We start from the raw sequence: 15,992 nt of genomic DNA, 5'->3' as shown, positions 1-15,992 counted from the left end.
ACAAAAACAAGACCCATATATATTCTGTCTACAAGAGACCCAATTCAGACCTATAGACACATACAGACTGAAAGTGAGGGGATGGAAAAAGATATTCCATGCAAATGGAAACCAAACGAGAGCTGGAGTAGCAATTCTCATATCAGACAAAATAGACTTTAAAATAAAGACTATTAGAAGAGACAAAGGAGGACACTACATAATGATCAAGGGATCGATCCAAGAAGAAGATATAACAATTGTAAATATTTACGCACCCAACATAGGAGCACCTCAATACGCAAGGCAAATACTAACAGCCATAAAAGGGGAAATCGACAGTAACACGTTATAGTAGGGGACTTTAACACCCCACTTTCACCCATGGACAGATAATCCAAAATGAAAATAAATAAGGAAACACAAGTTTTAAATGATACATTAAACAAGATGGACTTAATTGATATTTATAGGACATTCCACCCACGAACAACAGAATACACATTTTTCTCAAGTGCTCATGGAACATTCTCCAGGATAGATCATATCTTGGGTCACAAATAAAGCCTTGGTAAATTTAAGAAAACTGAAATTGTTTCAAATATCTTTTCCAACCACAACACTATGAGACTTGATACCAATTACAGGAAAAGATCTGTAAAAAATACAAACACATGGAGGCTAAACAATACACTACTTAATAATGAAGTGATCACTGAAGAAATCAAAGAGGAAATTAAAAAATACCTAGAAACAAATGACAATGGAGACACGACGACTCAAAACCTATGGGATGCAGCAAAAGCAGTTCTAAGAGGGAAGTTTATAGCAATACAATCCTACCTTAAGAAACAGGAAACATCTTGAATAAAAAGCCTAACCTTGCACCTAAAGCAATTAGAGAAAGAAGAACAAAAAAACCCCAAAAGTTAGCAAAGGAAAGAAATCATAAAGATCAGATCAGAAATAAATGAAAAAGAAATGAAGGAAACGATAGCAAAGATCAATAAAACTAAAAGCTGGTTCTTTGAGAAGATAAACGAAATTGATAAACCATTAGCCAGACTCATCAAGAAAAAAAGGGAGAAGACTCAAATCAATAGAATTAGAAATGAAAAAGGAGAAGTAACAACTGACACTGCAGAAATACAAAAGATCATGAAAGATTACTACAAGCAACTCTAGGCCAATCAAATGGACAACCTGAAAGAAATGGACAAATTCTTAGAAATGCACAACCTGCCAAAACTGAATCAGGAAGACATAGAAAATATGAACAGACCAATCACAAGCACTGAAATTGAGACTGTGATTAAAAATCTTCCAACAAACAAAAGCCCAGGACCAGATGGCTTCACAGGCGATATCTATCAAACAGTTAGAGAAGAGCTAACACCTATCCTTCTCAAACTCTTCCAAAATATAGCAGAAGAAGGGACACTCCCAAACTCATTCTACGAGGCCACCATCACCCTGATACCAAAAGCAGACAAGGATGTCACAAAGAAAGAAAACTACAGGCCAATATCACTGATGAACATAGATGCAAAAATCCTCAACAAAATACTAGCAAACAGAATCCAACAGCACAGTAAAAGAATCATACACCATGATCAAGGGGGGTTTATTCCAGGAATGCAAGGATTCTTCAATATATGCAAATCAATCAACGTGACGAACCATATTAACAAATTGAAGGAGAAAAACCATAGATCATCTCAATAGATGCAGAGAAAGCTTTCGACAAAATTCAAAACCCATTTATGATAAAAACCCTCCAGAAAGTAGGCATAGAGGGAACTTTCCTCAACATAATAAAGGCCATATATGATAAACCCACAGCCAACATCGTCCTCAATGGTGAAAAACTGAAACCATATCCACTAAGATGAGGAAAAAGACAAGGTTGCCCACTCTCACCACTCTTATTCAACATAGTTTTGGAAGTTTTAGCGACAGCAATCAGATAAGAAAAGGAAGTAAAAGGAATCCAAATTGGAAAAGAAGAAGTAAAGCTGTCACTGTTTGCAGATGACATACTATACGTAGAGAATCCTGAAGATGCTACCAGAAAACTACTAGAGCTAATCAATCAATCTGGTAAAGTAGCAGGATACAAAATTAATGCATTGAAATCTCTGGCATTCCTATACACTAATGATGAAAAATCTGAAAGTGAAATCAAGAAAACACTCCTATTTACCATTGCAACAAAAAGAATAAAATATCTAGGAATAAACCTACCTAAGGAGGCAAAAGACCTGTATGCAGAAAATTATAAGACACTGATGAAAGAAATTAAAGATGATACAAATAGATGGAGAGATATACCATGTTCTTGGATTAGAAGATTCAACATTGTGAAAATGACTCTACTATCCAAAGCAATCTACAGATTCAATGCAATCCCTATCAAACTACCACTGGCATTTTTCACAGAACTAGAACAAAAACTTTCACAATTTGTATGGAAACAGAAAAGACCCCTAATAGCCAAAGCAATCTTGAGAACGAAATACAGAGCTGGAGGAATCAGGCTCCCTGACTTCAGACTATACTACAAAGCTACAGTAATCAAGACAGTATGGTACTGGCACAAAAACAGAAAGATAGATCAGTGGAACAGGATAGAAAGCCCAGAGATAAACCCACGCACATATGGTCACCTTATCTTTGATAAAGGAGGCAGGAATGTACAGTGGAGAAAGGACACCCTCTTCAATAAGTGGTGCTTGTAAAATTGGACAGGTACATGTAAAAGTATGAGATTAGAACACTCCCTAACACCATACACAAAAATAAGCTCATAATGGATTAAAGACCTAAATGTAAGACCAGAAACTATCAAACTCTTAGAGGAAAACATAGGCAGAACACTCTATGACATAAATCACACAAGATCCTTTTTGACCCACCTCCTAGAGAAACGGAAATAAAAACAAAAATAAACAAATGGGACCTAATGAAACGTCAAAGCTTTTGCACAGCAAAGGAAACCATAAACAAGACCAAAAGACAACCCTCAGAATGGGAGAAAATATTTGCAAATGAAGCAACTGACAAAGGATTAATCTCCAAAATTTACAAGCAGCAGCTCAATAACAAAAAAACAAACACCCCAATCCAAAAATGGGCAGAAGACCTAAATAGACATTTCTCCAAAGAAGATATACAGAATGCCAACAAACACATGAAAGAATGCTCAACATCATTAATCATTAGAGAAATGCAAATCAAAACTACAATGAGATATCATCTCACTCCATCAGAATGGCCATCATCAAAAAATCTAGAAACAGTAAATGCTGGAGAGGGTGTGGAGAAAAGGGAACACTCTTGCACTGCTGGTGGGAATGTGAATTGGTACAGCCACTATGGAGAACAGTATGGAGGTTCCTTAAAAAACTACAAATAGAACTACCATATGACCCAGCAATCCCACTACTGGGCATATACCTTGAGAAAACCATAATTCAAAAAGAGTCATGTACCAAAATGTTCATTGCAGCTCTATTTACAATAGCCAAGAGATGGAAACAACCTAAGTGTCCATCATCAGATGAATGGATAAAGAAGACGTGGCACATATATACAATGTAATATCACTCAGCCATAAAAAGAAATGAAATTGAGTAATTTGTAGTGAGGTGGATGGACCTAGAGTCTGTCATACAGAGTGAAGTCAGAAAGTGAAAGACAAATACCATATGCTAACACGTATATATGGAATCTAAGAAAAAAAAAATGTCATGAAGAACCTAGGGGTAAGCTGGGAATAAAGACACAGACCTACTAGAGAATGGACTTGCGGATATGGGGAGGGGGAAGGGTAAGCTGTGACAAAGTGAGAGAGTGGCACGGACATATATACACTACCAAACGTAAAGTAGATAGCTAGTGGGAAGCAGCCGCATAGCACAAGGAGATCAGCTCGGTGCTTTGTGATCGCCTGGATGGGTGGGATAGGGAGGGTGGGAGGGAGGAAGATGCAAGAGGGAAGAGATATGGGAACATATGTATATGTATAACTGTTTCATTTTGTTATAAAGCAGAAAGTAACACACCATTGTAAAGCAATTATACTCCAATAAAGATGTAAAAAAAAATGTTTAATCCACATTTAAAAAAAGAAAAAAAAAAAGAGATCCCGTGAAAAATCTAAATCTGCATTCCCTCTGTTAGACCCCCAGAGGGATCTCCTCAATGCATGTCCAGGAGCCAACTTCTCCTTCTGTTTCTACCAGGGAGCTAAATCCTTTTTTAAAAAAATATTAATTAATTAATTTATTTATTTTTGGCTGCATTGGGTCTTTGCTGCTGCATGCGGGCTTTTCTCCATTTGCGGCGAGCGGGGGCTCCTCTTTGTGTGGTGCACAGGCTTCTCATTGCGGTGGCTTCTCTTACTGTGGAACACAGGCTCTAGGCATGCAGTCTTCAGTAGTTGTGGCGCACGGGCTTAGTTGCTCCGCAGCACGTGGGATCTTCCCAGACCAGGGATCGAACCCGTGTCCCCTGCATTGGCAGGCGTATTCTTAACTGCTGCGCCACCAGGGAGGTCCCAGGAGCTAAGTCCTTAACAAAGGCAACTAGGGACATTTCCAAGTTGTACTTATTTTAATTATCTAATTTAACTAAACTTTACATAAATGATCGAAACATGAATGTAGAAAAGGCAGATACTGTTTCTATGACAATTAAGTTAGATACTTTAGGAAAGTCTAAATAAAGGCAAGTAACTTTTACAAATTATCATCAAACCAACGAATTGAGTAAACAATAAAAGATGGGGGAGGAGACACCAAGAATCACAAACTCTAGAGGTCTGCTCTCAGACTTGGCCCTGGAAACTGTAGTGCAATTATGTGTCACACGAGTACCATCACTGTAAGAGAGAAACAGAGGACTCCAACCAAAGGAGCCAACTCAAACCAAAGACCTCAAGCCCACAACAAGAGACAGCTGAACAAATGTCCACTAACATGGGAAAATTAAAAGAGAATACTTATAGTGTGTACACAGCACTCTGAGCACTTTTAAATTGGCTGCCCGTCCACCAGTCCCCAATCATATTAAAGAGAAGGCCTTTAACCTTCTCTGCACGACTAGGGCCTCTATGGACACTGCAAGGCAGTGTGTCATGAAGCTGGCAAAGCACCGGAGTATCTTAGACAGGCTGACTGAAGAGCTCTGTCTGGTTACCAGCACGATGCTGCAGTGGGACGACCACTACTGAGCAGCCCTTCCACAGCAAGCACACTGCTAGCTGGTCACAGCACTAATGCTGAATGCCTATGGACTGCACTCAGCCCTCAGCAGCAAGTATTCTGAGTTGGCCCCAAGCGTGCTGTCTCTTTTTTCATCATGGAAGTCAAAGGCAAGGATGGAATCCTATGTACAGAAATTCCCTTCACAAGCACAAGCACAGAACTTCTGCTTTTGTACAGAATTAGAAACAGCTGGGATTATCCCAGTCTGTGGCCTAGGGGCTGAATAAAAGACTGGTTCTCATCAGACGATTAGGCTAGGGCTTAAAAACCGACCACCAACCCCAAAATAAATGGGGAAAAAATAATTCATACAAGGGAAAATCTAATTTGTAAACAACTGTACAATGTTTATCTTTGCCAGTCATCATACAAATGTAAACTAAAGCAACCTGACTCCATGTTAAGACCTTATCAAAACTTTCAGGGCTTCCCTGGTGGCGCAGTGGTTGAGAGTCGGCCTGCCGATGCAGGGGACGTGGGTTCGTGCCCCGGTCCGGGAAGATCTCACATGCTGTGGAGCAGCTAGGCCCGTGAGCCATGGCCGCTAAGCCTGTGCGTCCAGAACCTGTGCTCCGCAGCGGGAGAGGCTACAACAGTGAGAGGCCCACGTACCACAAAAAAAAAAAAAACTTTCAGAGCACAACAACAGGCAATCTTTATGGGACTACAGAGAAACCAGTACATCACTAACTCCTAGTGGCATTATAAACTGATGAACTATTCTGGAAATTAACTTGGTAAATGGTATCAAGACTTACTGTAATACTGTCAGATGAAATGATATAAAGTCTGAATTTCCCTCAAAACAATCCAGAGGTGGGGAGAGAAGGTACAGGTGAAACAAGATGTGGTAACTGTTGAAGCTGGTAACAGGCAAATTTGACAGTTCATTTACTGTCTCTACTTTTGTATGTTTGAAAACTTTTATAATTTTTTAATGGTATCAAAAGAAACAAAAATGTTTTTGCCCTTTGACATATTAATATAGAGAAATCAGAAATGTATTCTAAGACATATTTAACAGAAATGGAAAAGAAAATGATTAGAAATATTCAAAGCAATTATCTACGATAGTAAAAATGAAAAGAAAAAAGTAAAGACTTAACTAATAATACATCACCCACATGACAGTATGCAATCATTAAAAAGACTTAATGGGCTTCCCTGGTGGTGCAGTGGTTGAGAGTCCGCCTGCCGATGCAGGGGACACGGGTTCGTGCCCCGGTCCGGGAAGATCCCACATGCCGCGGAGCGGCTGGGCCCGTGAGCCATGGCCGCTGAGCCTGCATGTCCAGAGCCTGTGCTCTGCAATGGGAGAGGCCACAACAGTGAGAGGCCCACGTACCGCAAAAAAAAAAAAAATACTTAAGAAGATTATGTAGCACTCTGGACAAAATACATAAAATTTTATTGATAAAATGAGAATAGAATGCAAAAAGTAATGTAAGATAACAAAGATGAAACAATTATTTTACATGGGGAAAATAATTCAAACAAAAATAGTTGTGCTAGAATTAGAGGATAGAGAGATAGTTCATTTTTCAGCATCATTATTTTATCAGTTTTCAACTTGACATGAAAAAAGAAAAATCAAGCGAGGCAGAATCCTTCAGTCTATGCTAGATGAGTGCACTGCATCAGATTCCAGACACAGATAACAGGAGAAACTCTCTTGTATTAGGTGCTAATGCATGAGAAACCAAAGTAACCACCACTAACCAAAAGAACACTTTGAGTCTGGGGCCGGCCAAATCCAGAGACCCCGTGGCAGCCTCCCTGGCTTCTCTGCGACATTAATATCAGTGACCACACACCCTTCTGGTAACACACTCTCCTTCTACTGCTTCTGCGTTAAGGCACTGTGCTAGGTTTGCTCACAGCCACTTAGAGTTCTGATCTCTTGGAAAGCTCTGGGCTCCCATTCCAGTCTATTCACCAACTCACTCTCTGTGTGTCACTCTGACAAGCAATACCCACTGTGACCTGCCCCTGGCTGACTTCACCTGCTCATTGGGGTCTGGGTGTGGCCTCACTCTTCAGGCCATCAGGCACGTAGCTCTGGTCCCTCTTGCCCTGGTTGTAGGCGCCAGCATATTCCTGTACCTCCACCCTGTAGGCTTCCCCTGACCATGCTGCACCTAGGACTTGATGCCTCCTACACAGGCCAGTCATTCATACCTAACAACTTGTTTCGGGTGAGGTGGAAGATGAAAGGAACCCATTAAAAGCCCAGAATAAACATAAGCCCTCCCAGGCCTCTACTTCACCTGCAAAATGGAACATCACACCTAAACAGTGATAATTTTTGAAGGATATTACCAGAAGGAAAAAAAAGAGAAAGATTACCTTTTATCCCTTAAAATGGGCCTCTTAGTTTGGTTGCTTCTTAATGTAAAGGAATTTCAGTAAGTACAAATTCTCTTCTTGGGGATGAATCTGGATACAATAGTGAAGTTTTAAAAATCAAGCCCACTCTAACTTTTGTGAAGCAGTGTGAAGATATATAATGATTCTTTTTTTTTTTAAGTAGTGGAGTGATTTCTAGTCTAACCAGAAGAAACATAGCTCACCTTAAATTGAGAAATAAAAATTCTTCAGGCTTTATTGATCTACTCACTAAATGAAGAGAAACAAGGAATGAAAGGCTGGCATAAGTTACCTGCATATGGGTACTGGTAGGGTACAGCATAAGCCTGCCCATTTGCAGCATAGACAACTTGAGTTCCTGGCGGGTATGCACCACTGTATGGACCATAGCCGTATGCCTGCTGAAAAGATATAGGCCCATTAGAAATACAATTTTCAAAATTTCAACATCCATTTATAATAAAAACTCTCAACAAAGTGGGTATAAAGAGAACATTCCTCAATATAATAAAAGCTATATATGACAAGCCCATAGCTAGCATCATACTCAATGGTGAAAAACTGAAAGCATTTCCTCTAAGATCAGGAACAAGACAAGGATGTCCACTCTCATCACTTTTTATTCAACATACTATTGGAAGGCCTAGCCAGAGCAATTAGACAAGGAAATAAAAGCCATCCAAACTGGAAAGGAAAAAGTAAAACTGTCACTACTTGCAGATGACAGCCTAAAGGCTCCACCAAAAAACTGTAAGAATAAATGAATTCAGTAAAGTTGCAGGATACGAAATCAACATACAGAAACCTGTTGCGTTTCTATACATTAATAACAAACGTTCAGAAAGGGAAATTAAGAAAACGATCCCATTTACAATTGCATCAAAAACAATAAATTATTAACATATACACACTACTATATATAAAATAGATAATCAACAGGACCTACTGTATAGCACAGGGAATTCTACTCAATACTGTGTGATAACCTATATGGGAAAAGAAACTGAAAACTAATAGATATATGTGTATGTATAATTGAATCACTTTGCTGTACACCTGAAACTAACACAACATTGTAAATCAACTATACCCTAATATAAAATAAAAATTAAAAAGAAAAACAAACAAAAAAACAATAAAATACCTAGGAATAAATTTAACCAAGGAGGTGAAACGCCTGTACACTGAAAACTATAAGGCACTGATGAAAGAAACTGAAAACACAAATAAATGGAAAGATATTCCAAGCTAATGGATTGGAAGAATAGATAAAATGTCCATACTATCCAAAGTAATCTACAGATTCAATGCAATCCTTAACAAACTTCCAATGGCATTTTTTGCAGAAACAGAACAATCTTAAAATTTGTATGAAACTACAAAAGACCCAAAATAGCCAAAGAAAGAAGAATAAAGCTGGAGGCATCAGGCTCCCAGATTTCAAACTATACTACAAAGTAATCACAACAGTATGGTATTGGCATAAAAACAGACACACAGATCAATGGAACAGAAGAGAGTGCCCAGAAACAAACCCAAGTGTATATGGTCAATTAACTTACAACAAAGGAGCCAAGAGAACACAATGGGGAAAGGACAGTCTCTTCAATAAATGGTGCTGGGAAAAGTAGACAGCCACATGCAAAAGAATGAAACTAGACCACTATCTTATACCATACACAAAAATTAACTCAAAATGGATTAAACATGTAAGACCTGAAACCATAAAACTCCTAGAAAAAAACAAAGGTGATAAGCTCCTTGACATTGGTCATGGTGATGATTTTTTGGATCTTTTTGGATCCAAAGGCAAAGGCAATAAAAGCAAAAATAAATGTGGGACTACATCAACTAAAAAGCTTCTGTACAGCAAAGGAAACCACCAACAAAATGAGAAGGCAACCTACTGAATGGGAGAAAATATTTGCAAATCACATATAGGGAACTCATACAACTCAACAGCAAAAAAATAACCTGATTAAAAAATGGGCCGAAGAACTGAATAGACAACTTCCCAAAGAAGAAATACAGATGGCCAACAGGCACATGAAAAGATACTCAACATTACTGATCATCAGGGAAATGCAAATCAAAACCACAATGAGGTATCACCTCACACCTGTTAGAATGACTATTATTAAAAAGACAAGAGGGCTTCCCTGGTGGCACAGTGGTTGAGAGTCCACCTGCTGAAGCAGGGGACACAGGTTTGTGCCCCGGTCCAGGAAGATCCCGCATGCCGCGGAGCAGCTGGGCCCGTGAGCCATGGCCACTGAGCCTGCACGTCTAGAGCCTGTGCTCCACAACGGGAGAGGCCACAACAGTGAGAGGCCTGCATACCGCAAAAAAAGAAAAAAAAAAAAGACAAGAAATAACAAGTGTTGGCACGGATGTGGAGAAAAGGAAACCCTCATACACAGCTGACAGGAATATAAATTGGTGCCTCCAAAAAGGAAAACAGTAATGGAAGGAAGTTCCTGAAAAAATTAAACATAGAACTAACAGTTGATCCAGCAATTCCACTTCTGGGTATTCATCCAAAGAAAACAAAAACATTAACTCAAAAAGATATCTGTATCCCCATGTTCACTGCATCATTATTTACAATAGCTAAGATATGGAAACAACCTAAGTGTCCATCAGCAAATGGATAAAGAAGATGTGGTCCAAATATACAATGGAATATTATTCTGCCATTAAAGAAGGACATCTTGGGGGCTTCCCTGGTGGCACAGTGGTTGAGAGTCCGCCTGCCAATGCAGGGGACACGGGCTCAAGCCCTGGTCCGGGAAGATCCTACATGCCACAGAGCAACTAAGCCCGTGCACCACAACTACTGAGCCTGCGCTCTAGAGCCCGTGAGCCACAACTGCTGAAGCCCGTGCACCCAGAGCCCATGCTCCACAAGAGAAGCCACCACAAAGAGAAGCCCCCACAAGGCAACAAAGAGTAGCCCCCACTCACCACAACTAGAGAAAGCCCACGTGCAGCAACGAAGACCCAATGCAGCCAAAAATTAAATAAATTAAATAAATAAATAAATCATGGGGATATAATATACAGCATGGTGACTATAGTTAATAATACTATACTGCATATTTGAAAGTTGCGAAGAGGGTATGTACTAAAAATTTTCAACACAAGAAAAAAAGTTCTTTATGGTGACAGAGTTTAACTAGACCTAGTGCAGTGATTATTTTGCAATATGTACAAATACAGATCATTATGCTGCATACCTGAAACTAATATAATGTTGCATGTCAATTATACCTCAATTTTGAAAAATACAATTTGGAAACCACTGGGAATATATTAAAATTGGTTCTCCAAGTTGCAGTCAATAAAGTTTGACACTCTATTAAAAAAATAACATGACGGGACTTCCCTGGTGGTCCAGTGGCTAAGACTCCGTGCTCCCAATGAAGGGGGCCCAGGTTCAATCCCTGGTCAGGGAACTAGATCCCACACGCATGCCACTACTAAGAGATCATTCCCATGCTGCAACTAAAGATCCCGCACACCGCAACTAAGACCTGGTGCTGCCCAATAAATAAATAAATATTTTAAAAATAATAACAATAAATAAAGAACATGAGACAGTGTGCTTATGCCCTTTATTTTAATATCCTAAAAAAACAAACCCACAACTGGAATCTACTTTCAGGCTGTAAAATAAAGTAGGTGGAAAACACAACAAAAAAGAGAACTGGACTTGCCAGAGATTCCAATTTCATTTCAGCTGTACCACTAACTTGACCTTCGGTAAGTCATCTAACTACTGTAGGCCTTGTTTTGTTCATCTCTAAAATGATCAGTTTGGACCAGGTGATAAACGAGATTCATCCAAAGCCAGTTTTCTCTTGGTGAAGCCAGCCTAGCAGCAAAACCCTCCCAGCCCAATTACCAGCAGTTCCTGGCAGGAGAATATAAAAGACTGATACTGGGGGGTCTGAGGTCTGAGGCCTGGGCAGGTAACTGGCAGTTTTCCACAAGGACACGCCTATGAAAGGGCATTGCCAGAAATGGGCAGTCGACTGCCTCCACTGACCAAGTAAAGGACTACCGTATACTGGGAAATACGGAGATGAAAGGCCTGACCTTCTTTATGAGCTCACAGGTGGTGACAGGGCAGACATGTTTACAGACAATTACAATTATTGTCATTATGTGACAAAGGCTATACACAGGGGAGAACAGGGAGCTATGGCCTGGCAAATACGTATGTAGATCTAAACCCGTTATCTTACAAAAGCAGGAGACAGAATTTATGCTTCTGTAAGACAGAATAGATGCAGACGTTGTTTTCCCTATTCTTCCTTCTAAGTACAACTGAAAACCCTGGACACTATACATACAACAAACACAAGGAGACTCTGAAAGGTGGAGAGAAAGCAGGTGACTGTCTAGGGACTTCATGACCCTAAGAAGGACACACAGTGAGTTCCCTGGGTTTTCTTTTTGCCTCCTACATCCGACTGGATAATGTAGAAGCAGCAACCAAGAAATGCCAACGTGTGCAGACCTTTCTTGGTCTGCCTCAAGGAAAGCCTGCTGTCTCTACCCAAAGAGCCTAAGAAGGAAAAGGCCAATCTGGCAAGAGAGACCATTTTCAGGCAGTAACTACTCCACTCCAGCCAAACAACACAAAAATAGCTGTGGCTATTACTCCCACCAGCAAAGTTCGGTATGGAGAAAGACGCTCTCCCACCCCCATCTCAAACAGTGTCAGAGAAGGCCAAGTGGGAAGCTGGGAATTTCATCGCTACCAGATGGAAACAGGCCACCTCCAGTCCCATACCACAGTGTCAGTGGAGACCATGCAAGGAGCCAGAACTCCCATCTCTGCCCAGCAGAAACAAGGTGCCCCTTCCTGTCCTGCTGGAGTAGGATCAACAGAGACCCAGTGGAGAGTAAGTACTTCCACAACCTCTTATCAGTAACCATAGTATCAGTGAAGGCTAGTGGGGAGCAGCAGGGCAAGTCCCTCCAACTCCCAGGCAGGCTGGTGTCAGCAGAGACCTAGAGAAGGGCCTGAATTCCCAGCCCTCTCAGCAGTGACAATGGGACCCAGGGGACAACCTGGACTTCCACCGTTACATGAAGGAACAAAGCAGACCCCCTCTTCACCCAGCAGAGGAGCATTAGGAGCAAGTCTGCTAAAATGCAAGACTTAAGTAGATTCAGTCTTATAATATTTAAAATGTCCAGGTTTTGATAAAGAATAATTCATCATACCAAGAACCAGGAAGATCTCAAACTGGATGAGAAAAGACAACAAAAGAGACCAACACCAAGATGACAAAGATGTTGGAATTACCTGGGAAGGATTTTAAAGCAGCTATCATTAAAATATTTCAATAAGTAATTAAGAACATGTTTGAAATTCATAAAAGAAACAGGAAGTCTCCACAAAACCAGAAAAATATCAAGAAAAACTATATAAAGATATATATCAAGAATAACCAATGAAAATTTTAGAAATACAAAAATAACTAATAAATTATTCAATGAATGGACTCAACAACAAATAGAGATGACAAATAATCAATGAACATGAATATAAAGAGTAGAAATTACCTAATTAGAACAAAGAAAAAGCAGATTGAAGAAAAAGTGAACAAAAACTCTGAGACATGTGGGACATCTAACATCTGCGTCATCAGTTTCATTAGAGAAAGAGGGTGGGTCTAAAACAACATTCCAGAAATAATAGGTTAAAATTTCCCAAATTTAGCAAGAAACATAAACCTACGTATTCAAGAAACTGAATGAACACCAAATAAGATAAATCCCCAAATACACACATCAGAGTCAAACTTCTGAAAACTAAAGACAAGGAAAGTAGCCAGAAACAATGCACTACGTATACGGGGGAAAAAATTCAAATGACAGCAGATTTCTAATCAGAAATCAGGAGGGCCAAAGGAAATAGCACACATTTATCAAGTGCTGAAAGAAATGTCAACTCAGAATTCTATACTACTGAAAATATTCTTCAGAACAAAGATGAAATTGAGACATTCTCAGATGAAGGAAAACTGAGGATCTGTTGCCAGCAGATCTATCCTAAGAGAATGACAAAAGGAAGTTCACTAAACAGTAAATAATAAATGAAATCTTGAAACATCAGGAGGTAAAAAAATATAGTCAAAGCAGAATACATGTAAACATAATAAAAATCACATCTTGATTTTTCTAATGTTTGACAGCTGTAGCAAAATCTATAACACCATCTAATATGGTTCTCAATACATGTAAAAGAAATACTTAAAACAATTATACCATAAAATGAGAGAGAAAAAAGGAATTTAGAGGTAATGGTTTGATACTTCACTGGACCTGGTAAAATGTGAACACCGGACTTTGAAAAATATGTGTATATGTATAATGTAACAACTAGAGCAACCATTAAAATAGCAATACAAAGAGATACTCAAAACATTACAGATACATCAAAATGTAATTCTAAAACATGTTCTATGGGAATTCCCTGGCAGTCCAGTGGTTAGGACTCTGCGCTCTCACCACCAAGGGCCTGGGTTCGCTCCCTGGTCGGGGAACTAAGGTCCCACAAGCCGCGCAGTACAGCCAAAAAATAAATAAAAATAAAAATAAATAAATAAGATAAAATAAAACATGTTCTAGTAACTCACAAAAAGCTTAAGTAAAAGAACATACAGAAATGAAAAACAGAACCAAAGGAAAACAAAAACTAAAATGGCATACTTAACGTATCAAAATTACATCATATGCAAATGGTCTGTGGGGAAGGTTAAGAGTGATGGTGTTTAAGGGTACAAACTTGTAACAAGTATTAAATAAGCCTTGAGATCTAATCCATCATATAATGAATATAGACAATAATATCATGCTGTAATTATGTAGTGTAATAAATATTGCTACATTTGCAATCATTTACAATATATAAAGGTATCAAAATAACATATAGTACACCTTAAACTTACACAATAAAAAAATGTAAATGGCCTAAATATACCAGTTACAAGATAGAGATTTGTCAGATGGGGGGATGAGGGGATGACCCAACTATATGCTGTCTATAAGAAACTTCAAATGTAATATGTATGTTGAAAGAAAAAAGATGGGAAAAGAGATATCATGCAAACATTAATAAAAAGGAAGCAGAAGTGGCTACATTAATATCAGATAGAGTAGACATAAGACTAAAGAAAATTATCAGAAACAGAGAAGAACATAACATAATGATAATAGGGTTAATCCACCAAAAAAATATAAGTGTGTATGGACCAAATGACAGAGCTGCACACATAAATTAGACAACTTATATAAATGAAAAGGACCAATTCCTCAAAAAGTATAAAATACCACAACCCATTCAATATGAAATAGAGAATGAATAGTCCTGTAACTATTAAGAAAACAGAATTTGTAATTTAAAATATCCCCCAAAAGAAATCTCCAGGCAGGTCCAGACAGTTTCACTGGAAATGTCTACCAAATGATTAAAGAAGAATTAACATCACTTCTACACAATATCTTCTAGAAAATACAAGAGCATGGAACAGTTCCTTAACTTCTATAAAGTCAGTATCACCTGATAACAAAATAAAACAGAGTACAAAAAAAGAAAACTACAGACCAATATCCCTCATGAATACAGTTGCAAAAACTCCTAATAAATATTAGCAAACATAGAATTCAGCAATAAATAAAACGAATTATACACCACAACCTAGTGAGATTTATTCCAGGGATGCAAAGCTGGTTCAGTATTCAAAAATCAATGTAACCCACCATATTTAAGTTTAAAAAAAAAAAGGTTTTAAAAAAAATCACATGACCAAATCAATTGATGCAGCAAAGGTATATGACAAAATCCAACACCCATTCATGGTAAACACTCAGAAAACTAAAAAAAAGAAGGACTTTCTTCAACTTGACAAACAACATCTACAAAAAACATCACATTTAGTGTGGAAAAAATGAACGCATTCCCCGTAAAATCAAGGCACAAGGCAAGAATGCCTGCTCTCACCATTGCTCTTCAATATAATATTGGAAGTTCTAACCAGGGCAATAAGGTAAGGCAAGGCAAGGAAATAGAAGGTACACAGACGACAAAGGAAGAAATAACTCTATTTGTAGATGACATGACTGTCTATATAGTATATTCCAAAGAATCTAAAATAAAATACTTGGACTTCCCTGGTGGCGCAGTGGTTAAGAATCCGCCCGCCAATGCAGGGGACATGGGTTCGAGCCCTGGTCCAGGAAGATCCCACATGCCGTGGAGCAACTAAGCCCACACGCCACAACTACTGAGCCTGCGCTCTAGAGCCTGCGAGCCACGTCTACTGAAGCCCGCGCGCTTAGAGCCCATGCTTGGCAAGAAAGAGA

At 39.0% G+C, this 15,992-nt stretch overlaps 1 protein-coding gene across 7 annotated transcripts in view; it reads right to left on the bottom strand.

Annotated features, from left to right (window-relative positions):
- PLEKHB2 (pleckstrin homology domain containing B2) overlaps positions 1-15,992 on the bottom strand; it is a 33,629-nt gene that overhangs the window by 4,190 nt on the left and 13,447 nt on the right. For 3 of the 7 annotated variants that reach the window (XM_065880584.1, XM_065880587.1, XM_065880589.1), the window contains one exon: positions 7,906-8,014. The exons of 1 other annotated variant lie outside the window; for it this stretch is intronic. In XM_065880584.1, coding sequence (XP_065736656.1) covers positions 7,906-8,014 — 109 coding nt within the window. Of the gene's footprint in view, positions 1-7,905; positions 8,032-15,992 lie in introns of all 7 variants that reach the window. 3 more of the 7 variants (XM_065880585.1, XM_065880588.1, XM_065880583.1) reach the window with 2 other exon arrangements.

The sequence above is a fragment of the Phocoena phocoena genome, chromosome 7 (assembly GCF_963924675.1).
Source record: "Phocoena phocoena chromosome 7, mPhoPho1.1, whole genome shotgun sequence".
In the NCBI taxonomy this organism is placed as follows: domain Eukaryota; kingdom Metazoa; phylum Chordata; class Mammalia; order Artiodactyla; family Phocoenidae; genus Phocoena; species Phocoena phocoena.
This window is presented reverse-complemented; position numbering and strand designations above follow the sequence as displayed.